The 22668-nt window shown below is 47.8% G+C and overlaps 1 protein-coding gene across 1 annotated transcript in view; it reads left to right on the top strand.

Annotated features, from left to right (window-relative positions):
• Window positions 1–14468, top strand: part of BCAP31 (B cell receptor associated protein 31) — a 39234-nt gene extending 24766 nt beyond the window's left edge. Inside the window, exons 6-8 of the mRNA XM_081894827.1 lie at window positions 4471–4597; window positions 8327–8427; window positions 13764–14468. Of these exons, the coding sequence (XP_081750953.1) occupies window positions 4471–4597; window positions 8327–8427; window positions 13764–13802 (267 nt within the window). The 3' untranslated portion in view covers window positions 13803–14468. The remainder of the gene's footprint in view (window positions 1–4470; window positions 4598–8326; window positions 8428–13763) is intronic.
• Window positions 14469–22668: the final 8200 nt, after the last annotated feature.

Here is a 22668-nt window from a genome sequence, read left to right as displayed (position 1 = left end):
CAAGAGGTATAAAGATAGAGGGAATCTGCACTAGACACAACAATACAGAACGATTAAAAACTATGAGGTCTCAGAACAAAGGAAGGAAGTCAATATGTGTAACGATTAATATGACGATACGATTTTCTTTGTAGGTGTGATTTTTATTTTTGTTTTCTTTTCTTTTTTATCTTTGTTTTTTGTTTCGCTTTCCTTTCACCCCCGACCATTAGATATGTTAGATATGCTGACTGGGGCTGGTGGGAGTCCCTTACAGGCTTCCTTTGGACTAGCTTAACAGCATGTGAAGGGGCCACAGGGAACCCACCCTAACCTAGAGGGAGGTGGGCAGATCACTTTCTTGAACGCTGGCCCTGTTGCAGTATGTCTTGGGAGGGGTGTGCCAAGAGGATCAATGCAGAAGCTTCTCTAAAAGCTGGCTGTGTACACATGATTCCCTCCCCACCCCCCAAAAAAAGAATACTGGGAACTGTAGGTGCTGGGTGTTGGGAATTGTAGCTCTGTGAGGGGGTATGCCACACTTCCCAGGACTCTGGGGGACGTCATGTGCTTTCAATGTGCAGTGTGTACTCAGCCCATATTCCTGGCTGCTTGAGGCCAGCCAAGTTGGAGGGAACTGTGTATTCTTAAGACAACGGGAACTGGTCGAACTTCTATTCTTGTTTGATTAAGGCAGTTTTATAAACAGCCCCTTCTTGGGTGTGGCAGGTCAGTCTCTTCAAGGTAACCAGGGAGGGAAGTTTTAACAAAAGATTCTGTGTCCTTCATTTTGGCCACCAGTTACTTGGTACACGTTGATGTGTGAACTCAAAGGCTGATACCAACAAATTCAATGACATAAGCTTCCATTGATTTCAGTGGGTTACTCTGAGCATGATTGAGGTTGGACATCACCTATAGCAGGCGTGGCCAACTCCCAAGAGACTGTGATCTACTCATAGTGTTAAAGACTACCCCCATTTTTGGGGTGGTGCACATCAAAAGTTGATGAGCTTTTTTTTAGGAAGGGAAGAGGGGGGGCTGTTTTGGGGGGTGCAGAGCAAAAATAAAATGTTGAGCTTTTTTTAGAGGAGCAAAACTTTTTGAACTTTGGCAGGGGGGGGGGAGAGCCAGTGATCTACCGCAGACGTGCAGTGATCTACCATTGAGGGATTTCTACTTTTTCAGATTGTCACAGGAGAGCTGGAATAATGTGTTGTAGCTGGTGGGAAGCCAATACACAGCCTTTGAAGTTGGTTGACGGAATAGTGTCATCCTGCAAAACACAGGCATGAGCAGATGCACACTTTCTACATCTCCATATAACGGCTGCAGAACACGAGGGAGGATATTTTTAGGTTGCCATTTTGAAAGCAGTTTGAATTTAAGAATCCATGCATGTTGTAACTTCTGTGAAAGGAGATTCAGTGGCCCTTGAAGTGGCAATGGAGCAGTTGTATGTGCGACACAGTTGAATATTTGTGTATTTTGAATCTCTTTCTTTATGTGTGCGTATATATATATATATATATATAGAGAGAGAGAGAGAGAGAGAGATGTGGTATACAACATGAGAATAAAATAACAAAATGTCCATGAAAGCATAAACACAGATAAAACACCAGTCAACCCTGATTTGTTAAAAAAGAGAATTCATATTACAAAGATCTGGCTTAGAATGGTATGGTTTTCAAAAGACCTCTGGGCTAGTTCCTGCGAAACATCTACTGGCAGGGAGTTCCACAGGGCAGTGCCTGCGTCACTAAAGTTTTGGTCCCTTTTACTTGAGCAGTGGAGAGAAGCAAGGGGTTTCCAGAAATGGAGGGCACAGGATATAAACACACTTGAGGGCATTAAGAATAGCCTTGCTGGATCCGGCTACCCAGGAGGACTCTCCTGCTCAGCCCCTGAGGGCCCCAGTCCTGCCACTCTCCAACTGGCCTAGGGCGGCACTTGACGGGCTCCATAAAGGACTGCTGGCGCCGCTGCTGGGCAGAGAGGGCTCCGTTTTTCTTTTTTTAATTGCTGGTTTTTTTACCTTTGTCATTTCAAACTGATATTAATGCTGTAATCTTAGTTTTAGATTTTGATTTATGTGGAAATTGTTTTCCATTTGGTTGTGTATTTTTTTATGTGGTTTATTTATGACTTTTGTAATTATGTCAATCTTGTCATGTTGTAGCCGCCTTGAGCATTGTTTTTAATTGTGGAAAGGTGGCATACAAATAAAATGCTGATGATCTCACAACCAGATGCTTTTTGGAAGTCCAAAAGCAGGACCGGGCACAGCAGCAGTCTCTCCAGACGCCTGGCTCACTGCCTGTGTCGGTGGAGGCAGAACGTAGACATTGTGGCTTTGATAGGCTCCATTCTCCATGAACTTGCCTTTTAAAACCACCCAGGTTGGTGGCTGCCAATGCACCTTGTGGTAGCGGATTCCACAGTTTTAACTGTTCTGTGTGAAGAAGCGCTTCATTCTGGTCTGTGCTGATTTTCCACCCAGCTTCAGTTGCTGTCGTGTCGTGTGCCACAGGCTTGGGCATCTCTGCTCTGAAGGTCTTGTATAACATTTTTTCTATACATAGCATTGCTAATGTCAGGCTGTCGCTTTTGTGCCTGTCATGCCAGTGCTTGCAATCACAACTGCTTCTTCTCATATAAGACGAACCATGATTGGAGAAAGCTTATGCAAATCCCCCCCCCCCATGGAGGCTCAGTTTGAGGATGAAAGATTCTCCTCTTCACCCCCCCCCCCCATGCCTTGTCTTTTCAGCAGCCATTTCTCTCTTCCAAAATCTCAGGTTCCTCTTTGCCTAGGAAAATGTCCCCTTTTCTGTCCTGGGCTTATCCAGCTCCCTTTGAGCTGCCCAGAAGCAACGTCCGTTGTTTTATACACTCGCGGTTGGCATTTCCAGGGGTGTGTAGGCACCATGCCTATTGTTTGACTGGTTATTATGGGATACACTTCCCTTCAGGGATTTTTTCCAAAGTAAGAAATGTTAGGAGAACGACAGGATTCAGGGTGGCTTTTCATATGCATCAAAAAAGGGAGAAAGTGATAGGATGGAAATGAGGTGGCTGGGAAGTTTGTGGAACATGGCAGGCGAGTCTCTCAGCTAATCCAACCACAGGCTGTGTGCGAGAGGCAGCTGTCTCCCTGCTCCTTGGAGGCAAAAGGATTTTGGTGGGAGCTGCTGCCTGGCAATAGAAAAGGGCGAGAGCCTAGATCACCCTAGTTGAAAAACTTTCGTAAGCCACTTCTTGAGAGCACCTCCGGGCTATAAAGCAAGATACAGGTATTTCAAATGGGGCATTTTATTGTGTAAAATTGCCCAGAGTCCTCCAATAGGTAGACCCCAGGTCAAATCTTGCTTCATCCATGAGCTTCCTGGTTGGTCTTGGGCAGGCCTCACTATTAAGCTTCCCCATTCTCATATGAGGATTGTTTGTGCAGTGGTGTAGCAGGGGTTGCCAGGGCCTGGGGCCACGCACAGGGGTGGATGGGAAGGAGGAAAATGGATTCATGTGCATTCAACTGCCTAATGGCATCGTGCCACCCAGGAGATCACAGAGAGATGTAGAGTCATTTTGTGCCCGGGGTGTCTGCCCTTGTGGCCCCCCCCCAATGCTAAACCACTGCATCTGTGTTTGCAAACTTGATGGGTCTGCATACTTGATGACTTGGTCGCTAAGCCATGCATTACTGCAGCAGGAAGGGCCCAGTCCTTGACCTTCAAAGCATGAGGACAGGGATTTTGCCCCTTGCCCAAGGTTCAGCCTCAGAGTAGGAGAGGGGTAGGGGCACCGTCACTATAGTTCTCCTCCTCTTGGGAAGCCCAGCATCAAATGAGTACCAGTTTCTGCGAGGTTTCTAGTCCTCAGGTTGGAAGGAAACATGGAGACTTGCCATGCTCAGCAGATGTGTATTTGCCATGCCAAGGGAAATTGTAGACCGCTGAATGTAATGCTGACCATCCCTTTAGAGCAGACGTTTTCAACCTTTCTGAGCCTATGGCTCCCTTAAACAACTGCATTCTTTCTGTGGCACACCTGTGGGGCTCAGGAGCCCAGTTATGTCATTCCTTGTCTGCAGTGCTGGCAGCCTCTCACCCTTTTTCAAACACCCTCCCTTGTGGAGCGTTCCCTCAGCCTCCTCTCCTCTCCTCTCTCTCTCTTTGGGAGTCCTCCAGGCAGCCGCTGCTGCCGCCCCTGGTCTCTGAGCTAAAGAGTAATCCCAAAATTACTTCCTCGGATTCTGCAGTAGTGGTTTGCCTATCTAGTATTTTTGGCTGTGTCAGTTGTCCTAGAAATGGGTTGACACTGAAGTTTTGCAAGGTAGGTTAGGGAGAAGGGTCAGGAGAAAAGCCAGCTGACCATGTACAGGACAGGGGTTTGTCTTTACACACACATTAAGTCTTGTGTCAAGCTATTTCTCATTGATGGATTGATTTCTCCTGTGTCCTCTAACCTTCTCTCGTTCTTCTCATTCAGCAACTGCAGCAAGCAGGGGTGAAAATAACAGATCTGGACACCAAAGGCGCTGGAGGTGAAGAAGAGAGTAAAGCACTGCAGGGTGAAGTGAAAAAACTGAAGAATGAGCTGGCTTCCACAAAGAAAGGTGAGAGACTTGGTGGAGTATGTTTTTCGCATGCCCCCTCCAGTCCTGGCTGTAAAATGACCTTGTGTGGTAGATGCCACTGCCCAGTAACTTACAGGGAAAGGGCATGACCTATTAGAGACCCTGGACTATCCCTCTCCCCCCACATCCCAGTTGTGTACAGCTGGATCATCCGGGCTAGATGCCGACGAAAGGGTGATACACCATCTATTTATACTTCTAGAACTGTACAGCCATGTGCCTTCCTCATGTACAATCTCAGAATTCTGTCCCCCCCCTCTCCTGCTTAAAAATACTTCACTTGGCACCAGACTTTGGGAATAGATGGACTGAGCCCTGAAGAGTTTGTTTGTAAACACTTTGGTTCTCTATAGTTGTGAGGATGCTCTTTTCCTTGCTCTACAAAGCAATGTCCAACTTTGGAATTGGTCTCTTTAGTTATTGAAAAGGGAAATGATGATGGGGACCACTAATTGGTGCACTCAGTTCTTCAAATCTGAATGTTTGGGCACTGCACACATTGGCACACACTGGCAGTCCCAGCCTGATGACCAATGCCCACAAATTCTCCATTCCTCTCTCTCCTGTCCCAGTTGACATGCAGCATAGGCTGATGTAGCGCCACTTGCTCACATTGGTCCTAGGTAGCCTCCTGCGAAGTGGTTGATTCTGGCAGCAGTGTAGGTGATGCTGCTCTGAGCTGTGGCGCACAGTCAAGTGGAAAGTTCTCCTGCATAAGCCCCACTGGAATGGGTGGGAGATGTGTGAGAGCACAGTCACTTAGTGGGAAGGGAATGCTGCTGTTTGGTGCTGTTGGCACCATACTTCACCACTGCTAAACCCTTCCCTCCTGTCCTTGTGTCTCCTCCACAGTCAAATGTATTTATTTCTTTGATTCAATTGATGAATTGCTTCCCATAAAATATCTTGATCTGATTTCGCAGTAAAGACAATCAAACAATTCTGTATGTAAACTATTTTATACTGGCAAGCTCATACCCAACAATGATTGGGAATGCTAAGAAACGGCATCAAATTGAGTGCAATTTTGAAATCAGTGGTTAAAATCCACACTGTTTTGTAAGATTCAGCCTGCCATCTTGATTCAGATTGGCATCCGATAGATGAAAAACCCGTTACTTGACCTCAAGAACCGTAATGCAGAATTGGATTATGGTATCTTCACAGTGTCCAGATGCATAGGAAGCAGACAAACGATTTTCCAGGTGTCCTCCAAGGAAATTATTTGTATGTCTACTATAATTGTTTGTATAGTAGATACGCAAACAATTTAAAACCAGTACTGTGTGTGAAAAGAACTCCAACTCCAATACAACTCCAACTCCAAATAAACATTGCAAGCTTTTTTAGGGTAGCAGGGCAGGGTCTTTGCACATTACTCTAAAACCTTGCAATGACATAATGGGATACTCTCTCCCCTCATGCTGCATGTATTTGAAAACACACACACACACACACACACACACACACACACGGGGGGGGGGGCTACAGTTCTCAGTTGCAGTATCAACCAGTCTGAGCAGCTTCTCCAGGGCTCATTTCCAGAGCTGGCAAACTAGAGGGGTTGACATCAGTGCTGGAGGAATCCTGGAGCTGGGAAGTTTTGGGTGTCAATTGCCCTTCCGACCTTCTCAGTTCTTGGTGGGCTTGTGTAACATTCCCAGCTTCTTTTTGACTCCCCCTTCCCATGTGAATGGCACAGTGGCCAGGCAGGACTGTAACTGGTTGTGTACTGTGCAACACTAGGCACACAAGAAGTGCTCAATATACCTTTTAAGTTTGTTGAATTATTTAAGGTTCTTGAATTATTATTTTGTGGCTCAGATTTCTTTTTTGGGGGGGTGCAGGGGGTGTTTGGCTGTGCATGCCTGGGTTGAACTGATCTCTTGTCTCTTCTTCCAGTGTGCCCTCTTTTTGTATAGCTGTTGTAAGGGGTGCTGCGTTTTGTTCCTTCTCTCCAGTCTAACACCCAAATGGTGCTAATTGTTAAGCCACAGAAAACCTGCCAAATTTGGCACAACTTGTTCTTCTGGCCCAGAAGCTCTCTGTTTCTTTAGCACAGTGGTCCTCCACAAGGGAAGTGTCCCATGTGCTGGATCAGGCCAATGGCCCATTTATTCCAGCCTCCTGTTCTCTCAGTGGTCAACCAGATGCCTGTGGGAAGCCTGCAAGCGGGACCTGAGTGCAACAGCAGCCCTCTCCCCTATTGTGATTTCCAGCAACTGGCCTCTGGCAATGGAAGTGAAATGGCCATGATGGCTAGCAGTCATGGATAGGCTGATCCACCACAAACTTGTCTGATCTTCTCTTAAAGCTGTCCAAGATTGTAGCCATCACTACTTCTCAGGGGAAATAATTGAATAGCTTAACTATGTGCTATTTGAAGCCAGTGAGGAAAGTGAAGGAAGGAGCATCTTCCCAATATTCTCTGAGTCTTCTTAAGGAGCCTCAAAGCCTTTCAGGTCTGCATCTGACAGAAACCAGCCTTGGGTGTCTCTCTCTTCCAGTGATGCTAATGCTATCATGGGACGTGCGCCAGTTGCTCTCTGGCTGTCTGCATCCGGAGCCTTGAAGCGCAGGAAGTGCAGCTTGCATTTGGCGCCAAATGCAAGCTTCAGAATGAATCTGGTCCCAGAGGGGCTTGCACTTGGCACACTAAATTTAAATTCAGCGCTAACCACGAGCTCGACTTTCGGTACAGCTTGGCTCTGCTTGGAAAACTCTGCTGTGCCGTTGATGGCCAACATGCAAAAGGCCCTGAATGCAAGCTCCTCTTGCCAAGGAGCAACTGAGAGTGCACCTTTAGGCTCCCAATTGTTCCTTTGCAGATATGGCTTTACCTGCACCACACCTGAAGTCATAGGTGACTCCAGGTGTGGCAGAAACTACCCTGTGGGCCCAATTAGGGCCTCTGGTGGCTCTGATTTGTTGTGTGGGCTGGAGGTTCCCCTCCCATGATAGGTTGTAGGAATTGTTTGGGTTAGGGTTCTGGTTCTCTGCTCCCACAATAAAACACTGGTGAATGTTAGAGGTGATTTGGACCAGGAAGCACAGTCCTAATTCAGAACAAAAATTTGGATGAGAGCTTATTGAGAATAGTTGAAATGTGCTTGTGGTGACATGATCCAATCGGTTATTTCAGGCTTGCCTAGTACTAATTACACTCTAGAACCACCATCCATGTCTTTGAGCGTTACTTTTTAAAATTCTGTCTATGCTGGTGGTCAAGCACAAACCCTGCAGTGGGCAAAGTGGCAATTGAGAAGCAGCCTAGCTTATTGTTCAGTGATCTCAACATTAAGACAAGAGGGAAGTAAGTGGCTAAGCTGTATAGCATCCTCATTTGATAGCCACAGCTGATGGGAACATGGCTGCAGCCACCTTAAGTTATTTTGTAAACTGTCCTATGATCTTTGGATCAAGGCAGGCATACAATTTTTATTAAGTAAGTGCTAGAAATCAAACTACTCACCTCAGTCCTTTCATGGAGTTGGAAGTCAGAGGAATGAACTTGGTAGAAGATCACAGCTCCTCCTCTGATCCGAAAGTCTGTGGTTTTCTATTCCTGGAAAACCAGGATTTGCAGTGATCCATTTTTTACACACATACACATGCATGTGACTTGGCTTGCTGTTGCCTGATTATCTGGGTCAGTGTAGAGATTGCTCTAACCTGTGCTTTTCTTCCCCCTTTACCCCCCCCCCCCAGCCCTGGAAAAGGCGGAGAACGAGGCCCTGGCTATGCGCAAACAGGCCGAAGGACTCACCAAGGAGTATGACAGACTGATGCATGAACACACCAAGCTCCAGGTGCCAGGGGAGGGAAGTGGGGTTGCAAATATCTGTTCTGGGGTGGGAGGGAGTCAAGAGGGTCCTGGCTGGCATCTGCATGAGGCCACTGTTGTGTCTGGCTGGACTATTCCAAAACTCTAAAAACCGTCCTCTCCCTGGCTTCCACGGGTTCCAGCTTGAGTTGGTGTTTTGCTCCAGGAAGAGCAGTGGTGTTTGTGTTCTAGAGCAGGGCAAGAAGAAGGCAGTGGTGGTGGTGTGATGAGGGGTTTGGGGATCAAAAACCCTTTAAAAAAAGAAAAAAGAGAGAGTGTTTGTCCCATGAGTACTGTGGCTGCTCTGGGAATCTGAAGTTCGTCAATGCCAGCCTTCCCCAGCCTGGTGTCCTTCAAATATTGTTGGTCTACAGTGCCCATCATCCCTAACCATTGGCCAGGCTGGTTGGAGCTGGTGGGACCCCAAGAAGATCTGGAGGACATCTGGTTGCAGAAGGCCCATCTGCTTGGTTTTAAGAGAAGGAAGCTTCTTGGTCTTCCTCTTTTCCCCAGCTTCAAGGGGGGGGGGGCTCCTCATTCCTGCCTTCACTTGAGTGTCCTGTGGACATTCTTCCTCGAAAGAGAGGTGGCTTCCCAGTTACCAGAATGCATAAATAAGGGAAGAATGGGGTGATTCTAGAGCAGTAAGGTTTCGGATGCGGTTGGCCTTTACAATGGTTGAGAGGAAGGCATCCCAAGTAGAACCTCCTTTTTTCTTGCCCTGTGCTTTGTTCCTTGTTGGATTTCAGCTGTGTGTGAGGCGGTGAGTCCAGCATGGTCACTCCTGCTGGGCAAAGCCAGTTTTGTGAACAAATCTTCCTCCAGATGAGGGCAGCTGGGGAGTCTTCTGAAGTTTCAGCTGTAACTGAAAATAAATGTGTGTCTTGCCGTTGTTTAAGCTTTCAGGGAAAGCAGGAGCGGTGCCCCTGTTGCTCATAGTCCTACAACCCATGATTACCTCCTCAGGGGTGTGCTCTCTTCCCCCACCCCTTGCACCCCAAACCTTTTGACTGCATCAGATATCCTTAAAAGTTAGCAAGAGCCTTCCACAAGTTCTGGAATCTTGTTGCTGACAGTCTCTACCTTCCAGTCCTTGAATGTGTTGTGGGAGGTTTCACATTTGTGCATGCAGTGGGTGCTTCTGAACCTCCCCCTTCACAGGGTCCCCTGAAAGTCGCCACCCCTGTAGCAGGAAGAAAGGAGTAGTCAGTCTTTTATTTTTTGGGTGTGCGTGTGTGTGTGTGATTATGTTGATGAGTTGCTTTGGTACATTAATGGAGGTTCTTTCTGCATTCTTAAGGGAGGGCTTTGAGTCTGTTGGATTACAGCTGCTTCTGCCGCAGACCCGCCTTCTCTCCTACTCTGTGTCACTGGTTGGCTAGGTTTAAATGGCCAGCCCACAACAAACACAGCATACACACACACACACACACACACACACACACACACACGTATAAAAATAATCCAGCTTTCGTTGCCAGGGTAACCTAATCTGCACACAGTGGCTGAGAGAAGCTGCCCAGCCTTGGTTGCGGGTTTTTTACTCCAGCCTCTCCCATTCGCGGAGTACCAGCCAGGGGGAGGATCTTGGCAGCGCCTGGGAATCCTGCCCGGTAAACAGCCCTCCACGTTTCTCTCTGCACGTAAGCAGCAGGTCACAAGACGCTGCCTCACCTGGGAGCTGATAACAGGTGGGCAGGGAGGAACAATGCTGGGCCCGGCACCACCTCAAGGAAGTGCGGAAGGGGCTCGGCCCCTCGCTGCTCGGGTTTTAAAACAAGACTTGAGGCAGCACTGCCTGCAAAGATGTGGAGGATGTTTTTCTTTTCCCCAGGCTGGACTTAAACTCAGGAGTGAAGGACTATATACAAGTTCATTAACAGCAGCTTGGGACTGAGATAGTGATGTCTGGTTGATAGCTATCAACTTTCAGATTTGAAAATAAGGGATCAGCAGCCTCACCTGTCCTGGGGACAGTCTATGGGATATCTAACAATCTGGGAAGCAGCAGGAAATGGTGCTGGAATAAGGGAATTTGCTGCAAAAAAGGGAAAGTTGACAGCTATGGTCTGGTTATCAGAGGTGGGAAACCTCAGGAACTGCCTCCCAACTATTGTTTTGGGACCAAATGATATTTTCTAGTAGATCTAAGGAGGAGGTTTCTCTGTGTGTCACTGTCCTCTCCAGAAGCTTACTGGCAATTCTTTGGTCTTGGGAAAATATCCCCCCCTTTCAGTCATAATCTTGTGTTGGCCCCCTTCCCAATTCCCAGCTTAACCAGCCCCTCTTGTTATCCAAGGCTGCGTACACACCTTGCGTTTAAAGCACATGGCTTCCCCCAAAGCATCCTGGGGACTGTGGCTTGTCATCGGCACTGGGAATCGTAATTCTGTGAGGAGTAAACTACAGTTCCCAGGATGCGCTTTATTTGTGTGGCGTGTACACAGCCTTAGTCCCCATTGGGCATTCCAGGAAGCCTCCCTTGGGGAATGCACCTGATCGTTTGCACAGTTCTCCCATAGCTCGTGACCGAGGGCTTGCCCCTTTTGCTCTAGAAGTTTGCAGCTGGGGAGGGCGGTTCTGGAAGGCTTGACTGGGCTCCAGACAGTTCACATGAGCCGAGTCTTCTGCGTTTTGCTTGCTCTCTGCTCCATGGTGGAGCTTGGGTGGGTTGGACAGGGACAGCAACCGCCTCTTCTTTCTCAGTTTTAGGATGATTAAAAAAAAAAGTTTCAAGATTCTGTTGTAACCCATGCTGAGTAAGCCTCCTGCCTTCGGGGCTTAATTACCCCCCACGCAGCATCTTTCTGGATTGCAATGGGCGTTGCTCTGAATATCCTCATTCCAATCCCTTCTCATCCCCGTGCTCCCTTCAGCCCACAAGTCCTTACTGAGCTCTGTCTTGGCTTCGCCTGTGTGCTGCAACCACCTGCTTTCCCCCTCCCCTCCCCAGAGCTGGTGTGATCCGGCTGCCAAGACTCAGTAACAGTGTGCCTTGCCAGCTGCTTAAAAATAGGATCTCAGTGTTGTTGCTATTCTGATGGCTCTGCAGGCTGGCACTGCTGAGGAATGGCACCCTCCTGCTTCTGAAGGGCCAGTGTGCCTTTGGGTACCTAGGGAAGCAGATATGTCCTTGCCCTGCGAGGAGGAGGAGGAGGATAGGGACCTTTCCAGCTACTCACATGCCCTTGAGCATTGTTTCTGGGTGGTGATTGGAGGCTCTCATGTTGGCCTTTCCTTAAGGCTGCCTTCCACAACCTGGTGCCCTCCCATGAGCCCCAGCACAGCCTTCTAGAAGGCACCAGGATGGGGAAGGCCATGTTGAGGAGGTGTGGATGCAAACAGCAGCATTCTCAGCTGGTGTCTTAGGAACTCAGATTGAAGCATGTTTTCAAAGGGAGGGGAGAACTAAGTGACGGCAAATGCTAAACAGTGCGTGGGAACTCCTCTCTGCAGTGAGGTATCCTGCTGAGCTAATATTTCACGCGCAGCTCTTCATCTTTGTTGCCATCATACTCCAAAGCACCCTGTATTGTGGGCTGGCATGGTTCGCTCTAGATACTGTTGAGCTTCAGCCCCAGCCAGCATCACCAAAGGTCAGGGAAGATGGTCCCCTGTACAGGATGCTGATAGACTGCTCTGCATCTTGCCCAGACATCAAAATTAGGGGTGCATTGGCCTTTCTGCTCTACTTAAGTTGAGCACTACCGCAGCCCTTCAAAGGGAGAATTTGCAGGGTGAAGGGTGAGGAGGAGAAAGACTGGATTCTGAATGGGCAGCAGAATCCAGGACGGTATCTGAACCTCTGTTAGCTGGCAATTTCTGGCATCTGCTTAGCTTGGCAGGAGTGTTGTGGGCCGTAGCTGCTGTTAGTTTGCTTTGCTCATGCAGCTGTTTGCCTTCGTGGCCATTCTGGGCAGCTTCCTCCAGCTTTCTCCAGGTTGCATTCCTGTAGGGAGCTGGGTGGTCTTCCCCCTCCTTGGGTTGTGTAAGCTGATCCTCCCCGTTGGGTAGGATTGCAGTGCTAAGGGCTGACTAGTTGGCAGAGAGGCAGAATGTTGCTGCTGCTGCAGCTGCTGTCCCTCCTAGACAATTGAGCTCTGCACTTGGGCACAGGATAGAATTGCATTGGAAGTCCCTGGCCATCTTGTGGGGGCAGCATTTCTGCTAAGGCAAAACTGTGTTTTCAGAAGGACTGTTGAGAATGCCTATTTGTCCCTCAAGTTACCATTACTGCGTGGAGTAGCAGAACAGGGCTATCCCTAAGATGATATCCTTTCAGCCATGTGGCTCAGTCTGGTGGAATTTGTGGAGATGTGTGTGTCTCAAGATGCCTGGGGCTAAGACTGAGCTATGAATGGGGAAGTCACCTGAGCCATAAATGCACAAGGCGGCCTCTCTCTCAGCATGCAAACAGCCTTGATTTTTGAGCATCCCTAACTGGTCAGGGTAGGGAATCGCCACTGGCTGCTGTGGAAATACATTCACAGAAGCTGCCTTTCATGGGGCTGGTGCACACACTGACCAGCATTAGGCATGTACAGCACAGAAGCAAAACAAATGCAGCAGCCTTGAATGATGCGCCTAAGAATGAGCAGCTTATGACCTTGCAGAATACAAAGGACAATGGCTTGAATGGAGATATTGCGTCATCGGCCAGCAGGGAGTCAAATCTGTTGTGTACATTTGGGCATGCAAGGCCTTGCGACTTGCTTATTATCTGCCTGAAATGACAATGGACTTGTAGTTCGCTTTCTGCTGCAAGGTGTCCACTTGCTACCTTGCTCTGCTGTCTGCAGAGTTCTGTGAAACTCCAGATCCAAAACTATGTGTCTGCCTTATCCTGCAAAAGTAACAAGCGCAGCATGTGGCAAAGGACAATAAGGAATTTTGTTTCCTGGGAATCTTCACTTAAAGCTGATTTCCAGGCCATAATGGCAGCAACACATGCCTGGAAGTGTGTGTTTGCTGTCCTCTCAGAAGCCAAAGGGGATGACGGAATGAGAGTTCTGTGGCTTGAGCTGTGGGGCCTTTAGTGCACTGCATAACTTCTCCTCCCCATAACCAGCACAAAAATAAACCACTTGCAGAATTCAGTGTTATTTACTCGGCTGCAGTTTTTGAAAAGGTGACGGGGGGGGGGGTAGATCAGCATGGGGAAACAAGACAACTGTCCCTAAAGCGTGTAAAATGGAGAAGTTAACTGTGGTAAGCCACTTTGCACTGGCTTGTCCAAAACGTGGCTTAAAAATACAGTTGAATGAAATAATTCTCCTCTTACGTAACGCCATGTTGTTCCCCCACCCTCCTTGTTTCTCCCAGGAGGCCTGCGATGGACCAAGAGACAAGAAAGAAGAATGATTCCCCTGCTGCATATTGGTGGTTCTGGCCAGTCTCCATCTGGTTGCTGTACACTCATGTTTCATGGGGCTGGGGGCAGCCTAGCTGAGCCCCCTCCCCTCACTTTCTGGGCATGGGTTTGGGTGACCTGCTCATCCACCATTATTTGCTCCTTCCCCGTCCTGCACCCCCCTTCAGTGATATAGCTTTTGAGTGGACGGCTAACTCTCTTTATCCTTGTGCCCCTGCCCCCCCCCCAATAAAGAGACTGGATGTGAACTTACCAGAACAATACTGCTGCTTGACTGTTTCTCACAGGTGGAGGAGAGGAGGAAGACAAAGTCTGTCTCTCTGGGGAGGCAGTTGGGGCTGGGCTACCAGGGCCAGAAGCATTTCGTGGTGGCGAGGGTTGGCTTGGTCTATTTCAGCATGTTCTCTAAGGCTGTCCTGCTGTCTTTTAGCTGCACTTGCTCCCCCAGACTCTGGGTAGTTTCACTTACTCCATCCAAAGCCTGAAGAGAGCATGAGTGGAGCATGATGTGTGGTGCTTATGTGCTCCTATTGATACCATCTGGCTGTGATGGGGAAGATCTCCCCTGTGTCCGTAATCTCTGTATTTTTTTTATAATATATATTAAGGACAAGATGTCTGTACAAAGCTTCTCATTAAAACTCTGGTAGAACAAAGCTTTCAGTGTGGCCTCTGAGTGAAATGGGGGTAATGGATTAAAAAAACAGAGCAAGGGGAAATTGATCTTGTAGTCTTGAATTCTGTGTTCTGGATTAATGAAGAGCGGGGGATGTTTGGGTTCTTCTGATGGGCTAAACCGAAAGCCCCACCCCTGTTGACTTGTTTCTGTGGCAAAAAAATGCCTGCCTTCTGGTCTGCTGGCTTCTGAGTCCCACCCTGGTTACGGTCAGGGTTCTGGTCTTTGTCCTTTTGCACTCAACTTCCGCCTCCTAAGGTCTGCCAAGGACTTGAGCAACAAGTTGCTACTGTGTTCAGTGCCTCACTTGGTGCCAAAACCATGGCCACAGAAGGGTGTCTGTAAGTGGTTTTCCTGGGCAAAGAGAACAATGCACTTAAAAAAAGGGGGAAAGTGAAGAGGGAGCAGGATTTGAGGGAGGAGCGAGTGGAGATGGAATAAAGGAGTGCTAAGGGAAGCGTCCCCCCCCCTCGAAGAAAGGAATAGTTGGAAGAATTAAGCTGAGGAAGTAGAAGGGTTCTGAAAGAAAGAGAAGAAAGCTGCATGGTCAGGAGTGTTAGAGTTGCCACGTAGATGACAAGGGTCTTCAGGATGAGGGACAGAAAGAGACTCAGAGCACTTGTGCCTCAAACGTGCAAGGAGCAGGATGGCTCAGTCATCCTTGAGGCAGGAGCAATCTTCTTTCTTTGGTGATCACTTGTAGCTGAGTAAGATTGTCTTCCATAAACACGCTTTTAACAATGAATCCGTAAGTGACTGTGGAGGCCAATTCTGGATCCACACGTCCTTCCACAGTGGAGACATAGGTTTCCTGGCAGGAGTTGATCATGGTGAGGGTTTGCTAAGCGTGCCTTTCTCTTAGCACGTTTCTCCCTTGCGTCCTGAGTTCGAGTGTCTTCAAAGCCCATGACATCTTTGGTAAAGGCTGTTCTCCAACTGGAGCTCTCGCAGGCCAGTGTTTCCCAATTGTTGGTGTTTATACTACATTTTTTAAGATTCGTCTTGAGGGAGTCTTTAAACCTCTTTAAACCAGCATTACACTTTCCATTTTGAAGTTCGGAATAGAGTAGTTGCTTTGGAAGACGATCATCAGGCATCTGTGTGAGGCAGGAGCATTAAAGCTAAAGGCCTCCTCACCACCCCCAGCGGGTCAGAGGAGAGGTCCTGCTTCTCCCCTCGCTAGCACCAGGTGTTTTTGCAGGGGAGAGCATGTGCCTCTTTGGTTTTCTTGGTGGCTTGCAGACTGACACTTTCCTCTTCAGTGCTGTAGGACAAGTGAAGAAGGGGTGTGTGTGTGTGGAGAGAGAACACAAAAAGCCCTGCTGGATCAAGAGCCTGTGGCTGGCCAGGTTCTCCTGGAAAACCAGAAGCTGGGCATGAAGGGACCCCCCCCCCCGTTGGCATGTGGTGAAATTTCTTGTAGGGGAACAGTTGGGACCAGAGGCTCCAGCTTGTGAAGGTGGTGGCGGGAATGTTGTGTGCATGAACATCACCCCTCTCTAAGCCGGGCAGAAGTTTCTCGGGCTTTGGGAAGGAGGCGTCAGACTTTCAATACTTTACAGTGGTACCTCTGGTTGCGAACGGAGGCCTGTTCGCAACATGAAGAGAGCACAACCTGAAGCGCCGTATCTGCGCAGGTGCACAGCACGATTTAGCGCTTCTGCGCATGTGCGAGCAGCAAAACCTGGAAGTAACCCTTTCCGGTACTTCCCAGTCGCTGCGGGACGTAACCTGAAAGAACGTAACATGAAGGAAACGTAACATGAGGTATGACTATACTGTGCTCTAATTTACCAGGAACATTCAGGGGACTGGCCTAGTCTCCATAGTCCACTGACTGCATGCCGCTGCTTCCCCTCAAAACACACACACACACAAAAGCTGGTGCTGAATAAAGTTTCTGTGTGTCTCCCTTTGATCACTGCTGTCGGGCATTTTGGGTGTATTCATTGCTCCTCTTCTTGCCCTGTTTTTCTCATAACTATTATCCAAAAAACTACCCTGTCACATCCTCCTGAAAAACCAGTGTGGCCACCATGTTAAACTTCATTTTTGCATGAGGGAAGCAGCCCAAAGGCCATGTGGACGGCACTACAGGTAGCTGCCCAGTCTTCCAAAGCACACAGCCAAAGTGGAAAGTTTTTGCTCTCTTTCTCTCCCTCCCCCTCCCTGCCCCTAGTCTTGAGTTGGTGTTTGTGCACTGGTGGATCTGTTTTCCCAGGCCCTGCCAGGTGATTTATCATGGCGAAAGCCGGATCCTAGCCAGGAGTAACCTTTAAAACGCTCCTTGGGCAGCCTTCCTGGCAGGGCAGTTGAGAGGAGCTCTCAATCGAGGGCCTGTTCTTTCTCTCCCTGTTGAGGGTGATTCTGGCCAGGAGCCTTGGCAGGAGGGAGGGGTCCCCCTGCTTTTTTTAACGGCAGGATGTGTTTTTCCTCCCTCTCTCTGACAAAATGTGTGTTTTTAAAGAACACATTTATTGTGGACAGTGGGGAGTGGGGTTTTTTTAAACACTCTTCCCTCCACCTCCACCCCCACCCCAAAAACGTTGGTTCTGAGCGCTGGCTTCCAGCCTCCCCAAACCCAACTTGTCTCTGTTGATTTCTCACATTCAGACCCTGAACTCCTCTGTTTTGGAGCTGCCTCAACAGCTCCCCCAAATTCTTTGATGGCTGACCCTGACAAGGAGGCTCAGTGTGGTTTGCTGCCCAGCACATGATGACAATCCCAGGGAGGAAGCTAGCCTTGAGCCCTTCTCTTCCAGCTGGCTCAGTTCTTTCTCCTCCCCTATCCCTTTTCCTAGAAATGGGAGTGTAGCTGAACCTCCAGGCTACATTTTAAATTCCCCTACTTGAACCTTGCCTCATTGTGCTGCTTGAGAGAAGGATCATTTGCCCTCTTGCAACAGCTTGTTCTTGGGTGGGTGTAGGGAGCCAAAACACACCAAGGGGGCAGGTTTCTATCCCATCTCATGTTCGCTGCATCACACTTCTCAGTGCTGGCAGCTCCCTTGGCCTTCAGTTTCCCAGTTTGAGCAGGCTCAAGGCCTGGTGGCATGCGGTCCCTTATTGACATCCGCCCCTGTTATGCATGTATGCGCCACCTCAATTTTGTGTGGTATGTTGCTCATGATGCACAAATGTTTGCCCTAGGTCTTATTGCCCACCTCAGTTAGGCCTGCTCTACCTGCAGGCTGTTGTCTGTGTGTCTCCTGCTAGTCCTGACTGAACTGGGAATGAAGGCCAATATAGTAGATGCAAGATTCAGCTTCCTGAACCTCTTTGCCCCCTCCCTACTTCTCTACGCCAAGGGTGGCCAACAAAGGTGTCTTCTAGATGTTGGACTACAACTCCTGTCATATCTGGACAATGGCCGTACTGGTCAGAGCTGAAAGGAGATGGAGTGGAAGAACATACATGTTTCTCCCTCCCTCATTTTATCCTCACAGCAATCCTGTGAAGTAAGTCAGGCTGAGAGACTCCTCACAGTGAGCTGCATGGCCGAGGGGACATTTAAAACATCTCTCTCTCAGGTCTTCGTCTGACTGTCTTAACTGGTACACTGCACTCCCTTAAGGATGAAAAACATACTTGGAGTGGTGTGGCAATTTAACACTGTCCAGCTTCTGAGCTGATATTAAATGCCAAATGGCATTTCCCCCCCCCCCCCGCCCCCAGTTATCCCTGCAGTAATGGGCTTCTGTGGAAACAAATGGGGAAATCTGGGGCTTTATTGTATTTAACAATGGGACAGTAAAGATGGGAGTTCACAGTTTTTCAGTAGGCCTCTTCTGCAGGGGAAAATGTTTTTTTAAATATTTATTTAAACATTTAAAAGCACAGTGCAGTTGCATGTCATTCAGTGGACCACATGTGTCAACATGCAATTGAGTACTGCAACTAAGATTTCAGGGTGGCATTTTAAGCAGGGCTGACCTTTGTTTCAAACTGAGGGCTTTGGACTGGAAATCCCACCAACCTTGGCCTCAGCTCTAGCCTGAAGTACTACAGGTGGACTGAATTGCAGGACTGTTGCGAGGTTCTTTCAGCAGCAGCCCGTGGGGAAAATTACGGCGGTTTTAGCAAGGCAGTTTTTCAAATGGCTACGAAACAAACTGCATTCTTGAGGTGAAACAGAACCTGAGTCAGAGCATGAATTCCTCTCTTTGCTGCTACCTCTTGTTTATGAGCGGCTGCACTGCTGCCTAATCACAGCTGTGCTACAATCCTGGATTCTTTTACTTCATATTATTATTATTATTATGGTGTTTTATACCTTGGAGACAGAGGAGATGGTGGCGGGAAGGTAGTCTCAGGGCCTGGTTTGACAGCATGTGATTCTAAGCAGGCCTGGGCCTGGCCTGTGTCTGCATTGGGCGACCTGCTGGGAACCACATGGAGGCCACTTGTGAGTTCCATGATGGAAGAAAGATGGGATATAAATGTATTGAAATAAAATAGTGGGTTGTCACTCCAGTACGTCTTGTCTTTATGTGGAAACCCTGTTTCCCCAGAAACTATTGGAGAAGCTGGAGAAAGGAGGGGCAGAAAACGGCTCATGGTAGCCGTTTGGAATAATGGGATTAGGAAAAAGGCGTGTGCATTTAAAGTTTTGAAAAAGCTGGTGGCGGCAGCCATAGCCATTGGTTCCCTCATGTCTAGTTTGGCTGTCAGAGGGCTTATCTATACCTACTTTTCCTCCACACTTTCCAGGCACTTTCATAGCCATCCCCCCCCCCCCTTTCCAGGCTCAGGTCTGAGCTTTAAAGCTGCGTGTCTGAGCACACTTTTTTCGCCCTGCACTTTGCCCGATGAAAACCCTCCCTTTACTGCAGAAATAGACACGAAGCTTTGAAGCGTGAACCTGTGCCTGGAGAGAGCAGGGCAAAAAGTGCGAATAAGCCCAGAGTGAGGGCAAAGGCAGAGGTGAGCTGATGCGGAATTTCTACAATATTTATTTTTTGAATGGCAAGCAGTGCTTATTCTCCCCACCCCACCTCCCAAAACAACCAGAAATGTCTAGTTCACATTATGAACTTCTCAGGCTGTGAAAATTCCAAGAAGCGAAGGACACTTGCAATGATCCCTACCAGGATTCCTTTGGCACAGTCTTTCCTCAGCAAATGTTAAAGTAAGATGATCAGAATTGCAGGGCTGGCTAAGACCAGTGTTAAGGATCCTCCATTTAACTACCCTCCCTACTAAATAGCCTTTGACACACCTATCCTTTATGAACTTGCCCCAAACCATTTATTTTCCTTTTAAGAAATCTGGGCTTGTGCCTATTGCCACATTGCGAGGTTTCATATGTCGGAATGGATAAATATTGCCTTTGTTGGTCCTAGGCCTGATGCCATAAACTTCACAGGGTCTTTCTGAGTTCTGGTAGTGTGAGGAGGTGGAGGAGGAACATTTCCATCACATGTTTGTTCTCTCCAAATTTTTTATCAGCCCCTGTAACATTCTCCTTCCTGATTTCTGCATACTGATAACTTAATTTCTTCAACAAAAAGCTGAAGAGTTTAGAGAAAAAATGGCTGTGGCAGTGCCCGTGCCATACCTTTAAAGCACATTCTTTCAAAGACTTTTGCAAACTGTACTTTGTTGCTGGGAATTGTAACTCTGTGAAGGGAAAACTACAATGCCCATATTTATTTGAGGGAAAGGATGTGCTCAAATGTGCTTTAAAGTATAATGTGTACAGCAGGCTGTGTTTCTAAAGGTTAGATTAATAGTCCCGATAATAGTAGTGAGGGCAAATTAAGTAAGTTGCAGGTAAGCTAGAGAAGAATAAAAACAATGTCAAGGGCTAGTGGCAGTTTCTGATAATAGTGTCAGGTGTCAGTTTTGAAGCAAATGTTGAATTCTTGGTTGCAATGGAATTTTTCCCACGCAAGGCTGATCTTACCATGAGGAAGAGTGAAGCCCAGGTAGATGTTTGAATGCCACAAAAGAAGAGTAAATGTTTCTCAGTCTGGTGCTTGTGGAGTTTTCTGACTTGGATACCAAAATATCAAAGCTGCTGTCTGCTCAGAGTTGGGTGACATTTACTGTTCTACCTCAGGGAACGAAATACCTTGGCTGGCCTGATTTGCTGTAACCTCCCGTTGTCCGAAGATAATGATCGAAACTAATAAAGTACAGGATGTACAGTTCCCACCTGAATGCCTGAATCATTAAGTTACACCTCAGCACAATGACAGAAATCATCCCATTGGAGCTCTGCGCTGGGAAGAGAAGTTTTAAACCTCTCCTCTTAACACTGTGATGTGGAGGAAAATGGGGTTTGCCAGCCTGATCTGTACTGCTGGTTTGCTATCCTGCCTTAAAGCAACAATATAGCTTGGTTTCAGAATATCCAACAAAGGTGTGAATGAATAAATGTTTGGTAGAGGAGCTAGGGATGCCAACATCTACGTTTGCTTGGCTTCCACTTTGCACAAATGAGTGAATGTATCATAGTAATAGAATTGGAAGGGATCCTGAGGGTCATCTAGTCCAACCCTATGCAATGCAAGACTCTCAACTGAAGCATCCATGACAGATGGCCAACCAACGTCTGCTTAAAAACCTCCAAGGAAGGAGAGTCCACCACCTTCAAACAGAGACCATTCCACTGTTAAACAGCTCTTACTGTCAGGAAGTTCTTCCTGGTGTTTAGTCAGAATCTCCTTTCTTGTAATTTGAAGCCATTGGTTCGAGTTCTACCCACCAGAGCAGGAGAAAACAAGTTTGCTCCATCTTTCATCTGACAGGCCTTGAGATATTTGAAGATGGCCATCATATCTCCTCTCAGTCTACTCTTTTCCAGGCTAAAAATACCCCCTCAACCATTCCTCATAAGGCTTGGTCACCCTTGTCTGTGCATGTTCCACCTTGTCAATATCCTTCTTAATATCCTTAAATTGAAGCACCCAGGATTAGACACAGTATTCCAGGTGTGGTCTGACCAAGGCAGATTAGAGTGGTTGTATTACTTCCCTTGATCTGGACACCATACTTCTGTTGATGCAGCCTAGAACTTCATTAGCTTTTATTTTTTCTGCTGCATTACACTGATTCATGTTTGGCTTGTGGTCCACCAAGACCCCTAGATCCTTTTCACATGTACTGCTAGTAAGCTAGGTGTCTCCCATCTTATATTTGTGCATCTGGTTCTTCTTGCCTAGGTGCAGAACTTTGCCTTTATTGCTATTGAAATTCATTTTGTTACTTTTGGCCCAGTTCTTCAACTTGTTAAGGTCATTTTGAATCCCAATTCTGTCATCTTCGGCCTTAGGTACATACCCCTCCTAGTTTGGTGTCATTGTGAATTTGATGAGCATCCTCCAATTTCTTTGTCCAAGTTGTTTATAGAGACATCTAACAATAATGGGCCCAGGACACAACCCTATGGAATGCTGCCCATGCAGCAAAAGTACTGGGGCAGTAAAGACAATAAATAAATCAGAACCTGAAAGAACAAAAACCACTATTCATCTATACTTAACACCAGTTGGGAGCCTACTATGCTGGTCCAGTGTTGGCTTTGGTGATCTGTACCATTTTGTCAGATTAGATGGTAGTAAAACCATGACTTTGGCTAGGGCTCTGGTGTCATAAGAACATAAGAAGAGACCTGCTAGGTCAACAGCCCATCTAGTGCAGCACCCTGTTCTCCCAGTGGCCAACCAGAGGCCTCTGGGAAACTCTAGCAGGATCTAAGTACAAGAACACTCCCCCTTCCTGTGGTTTCCAGCAACTGGTATTCAGAATCATTAAGGCTGTGCTGGGCCCGGGGGTAACCTGAGCAGGTCCGGTCCCGAATCCAAGGGTTCCATGAGGAGACAGTCTGACAGGGCCAAGGCAGGACACGAGGCATGAAACCAGGCAAGGTCAGGCACAGGATCACAGGCAGGTTCTGGCAAACAGCAACGTTGCTGCCGCAACCTAGGGCAGGCTCCAGCAGCCTTTTATCTCTGTCGGGGTAACGGCTGGTCCTGATTCCCCGGTGACTCACCTCCCTGTCTTGCCCAAAGGCAAGCACTCCTCCTGCGAGTACTCAGGTCTCTCAGACCTGAGTCTCTGCAGCTCGGGAGACGTTGGTGGGTTACTAGACCCAGAGGCTGCCTCAGCCTCTCCTGACCCAACTAGTAGTGGAACAGCTGTAAGTGATTGCCCAGCTGGAGGCAACAAGGTAATCC

Source organism: Podarcis melisellensis, assembly GCF_964234715.1.
Source record: "Podarcis melisellensis genome assembly, chromosome: 17".
Lineage (NCBI taxonomy): Eukaryota > Metazoa > Chordata > Lepidosauria > Squamata > Lacertidae > Podarcis > Podarcis melisellensis.
This window is presented reverse-complemented; position numbering and strand designations above follow the sequence as displayed.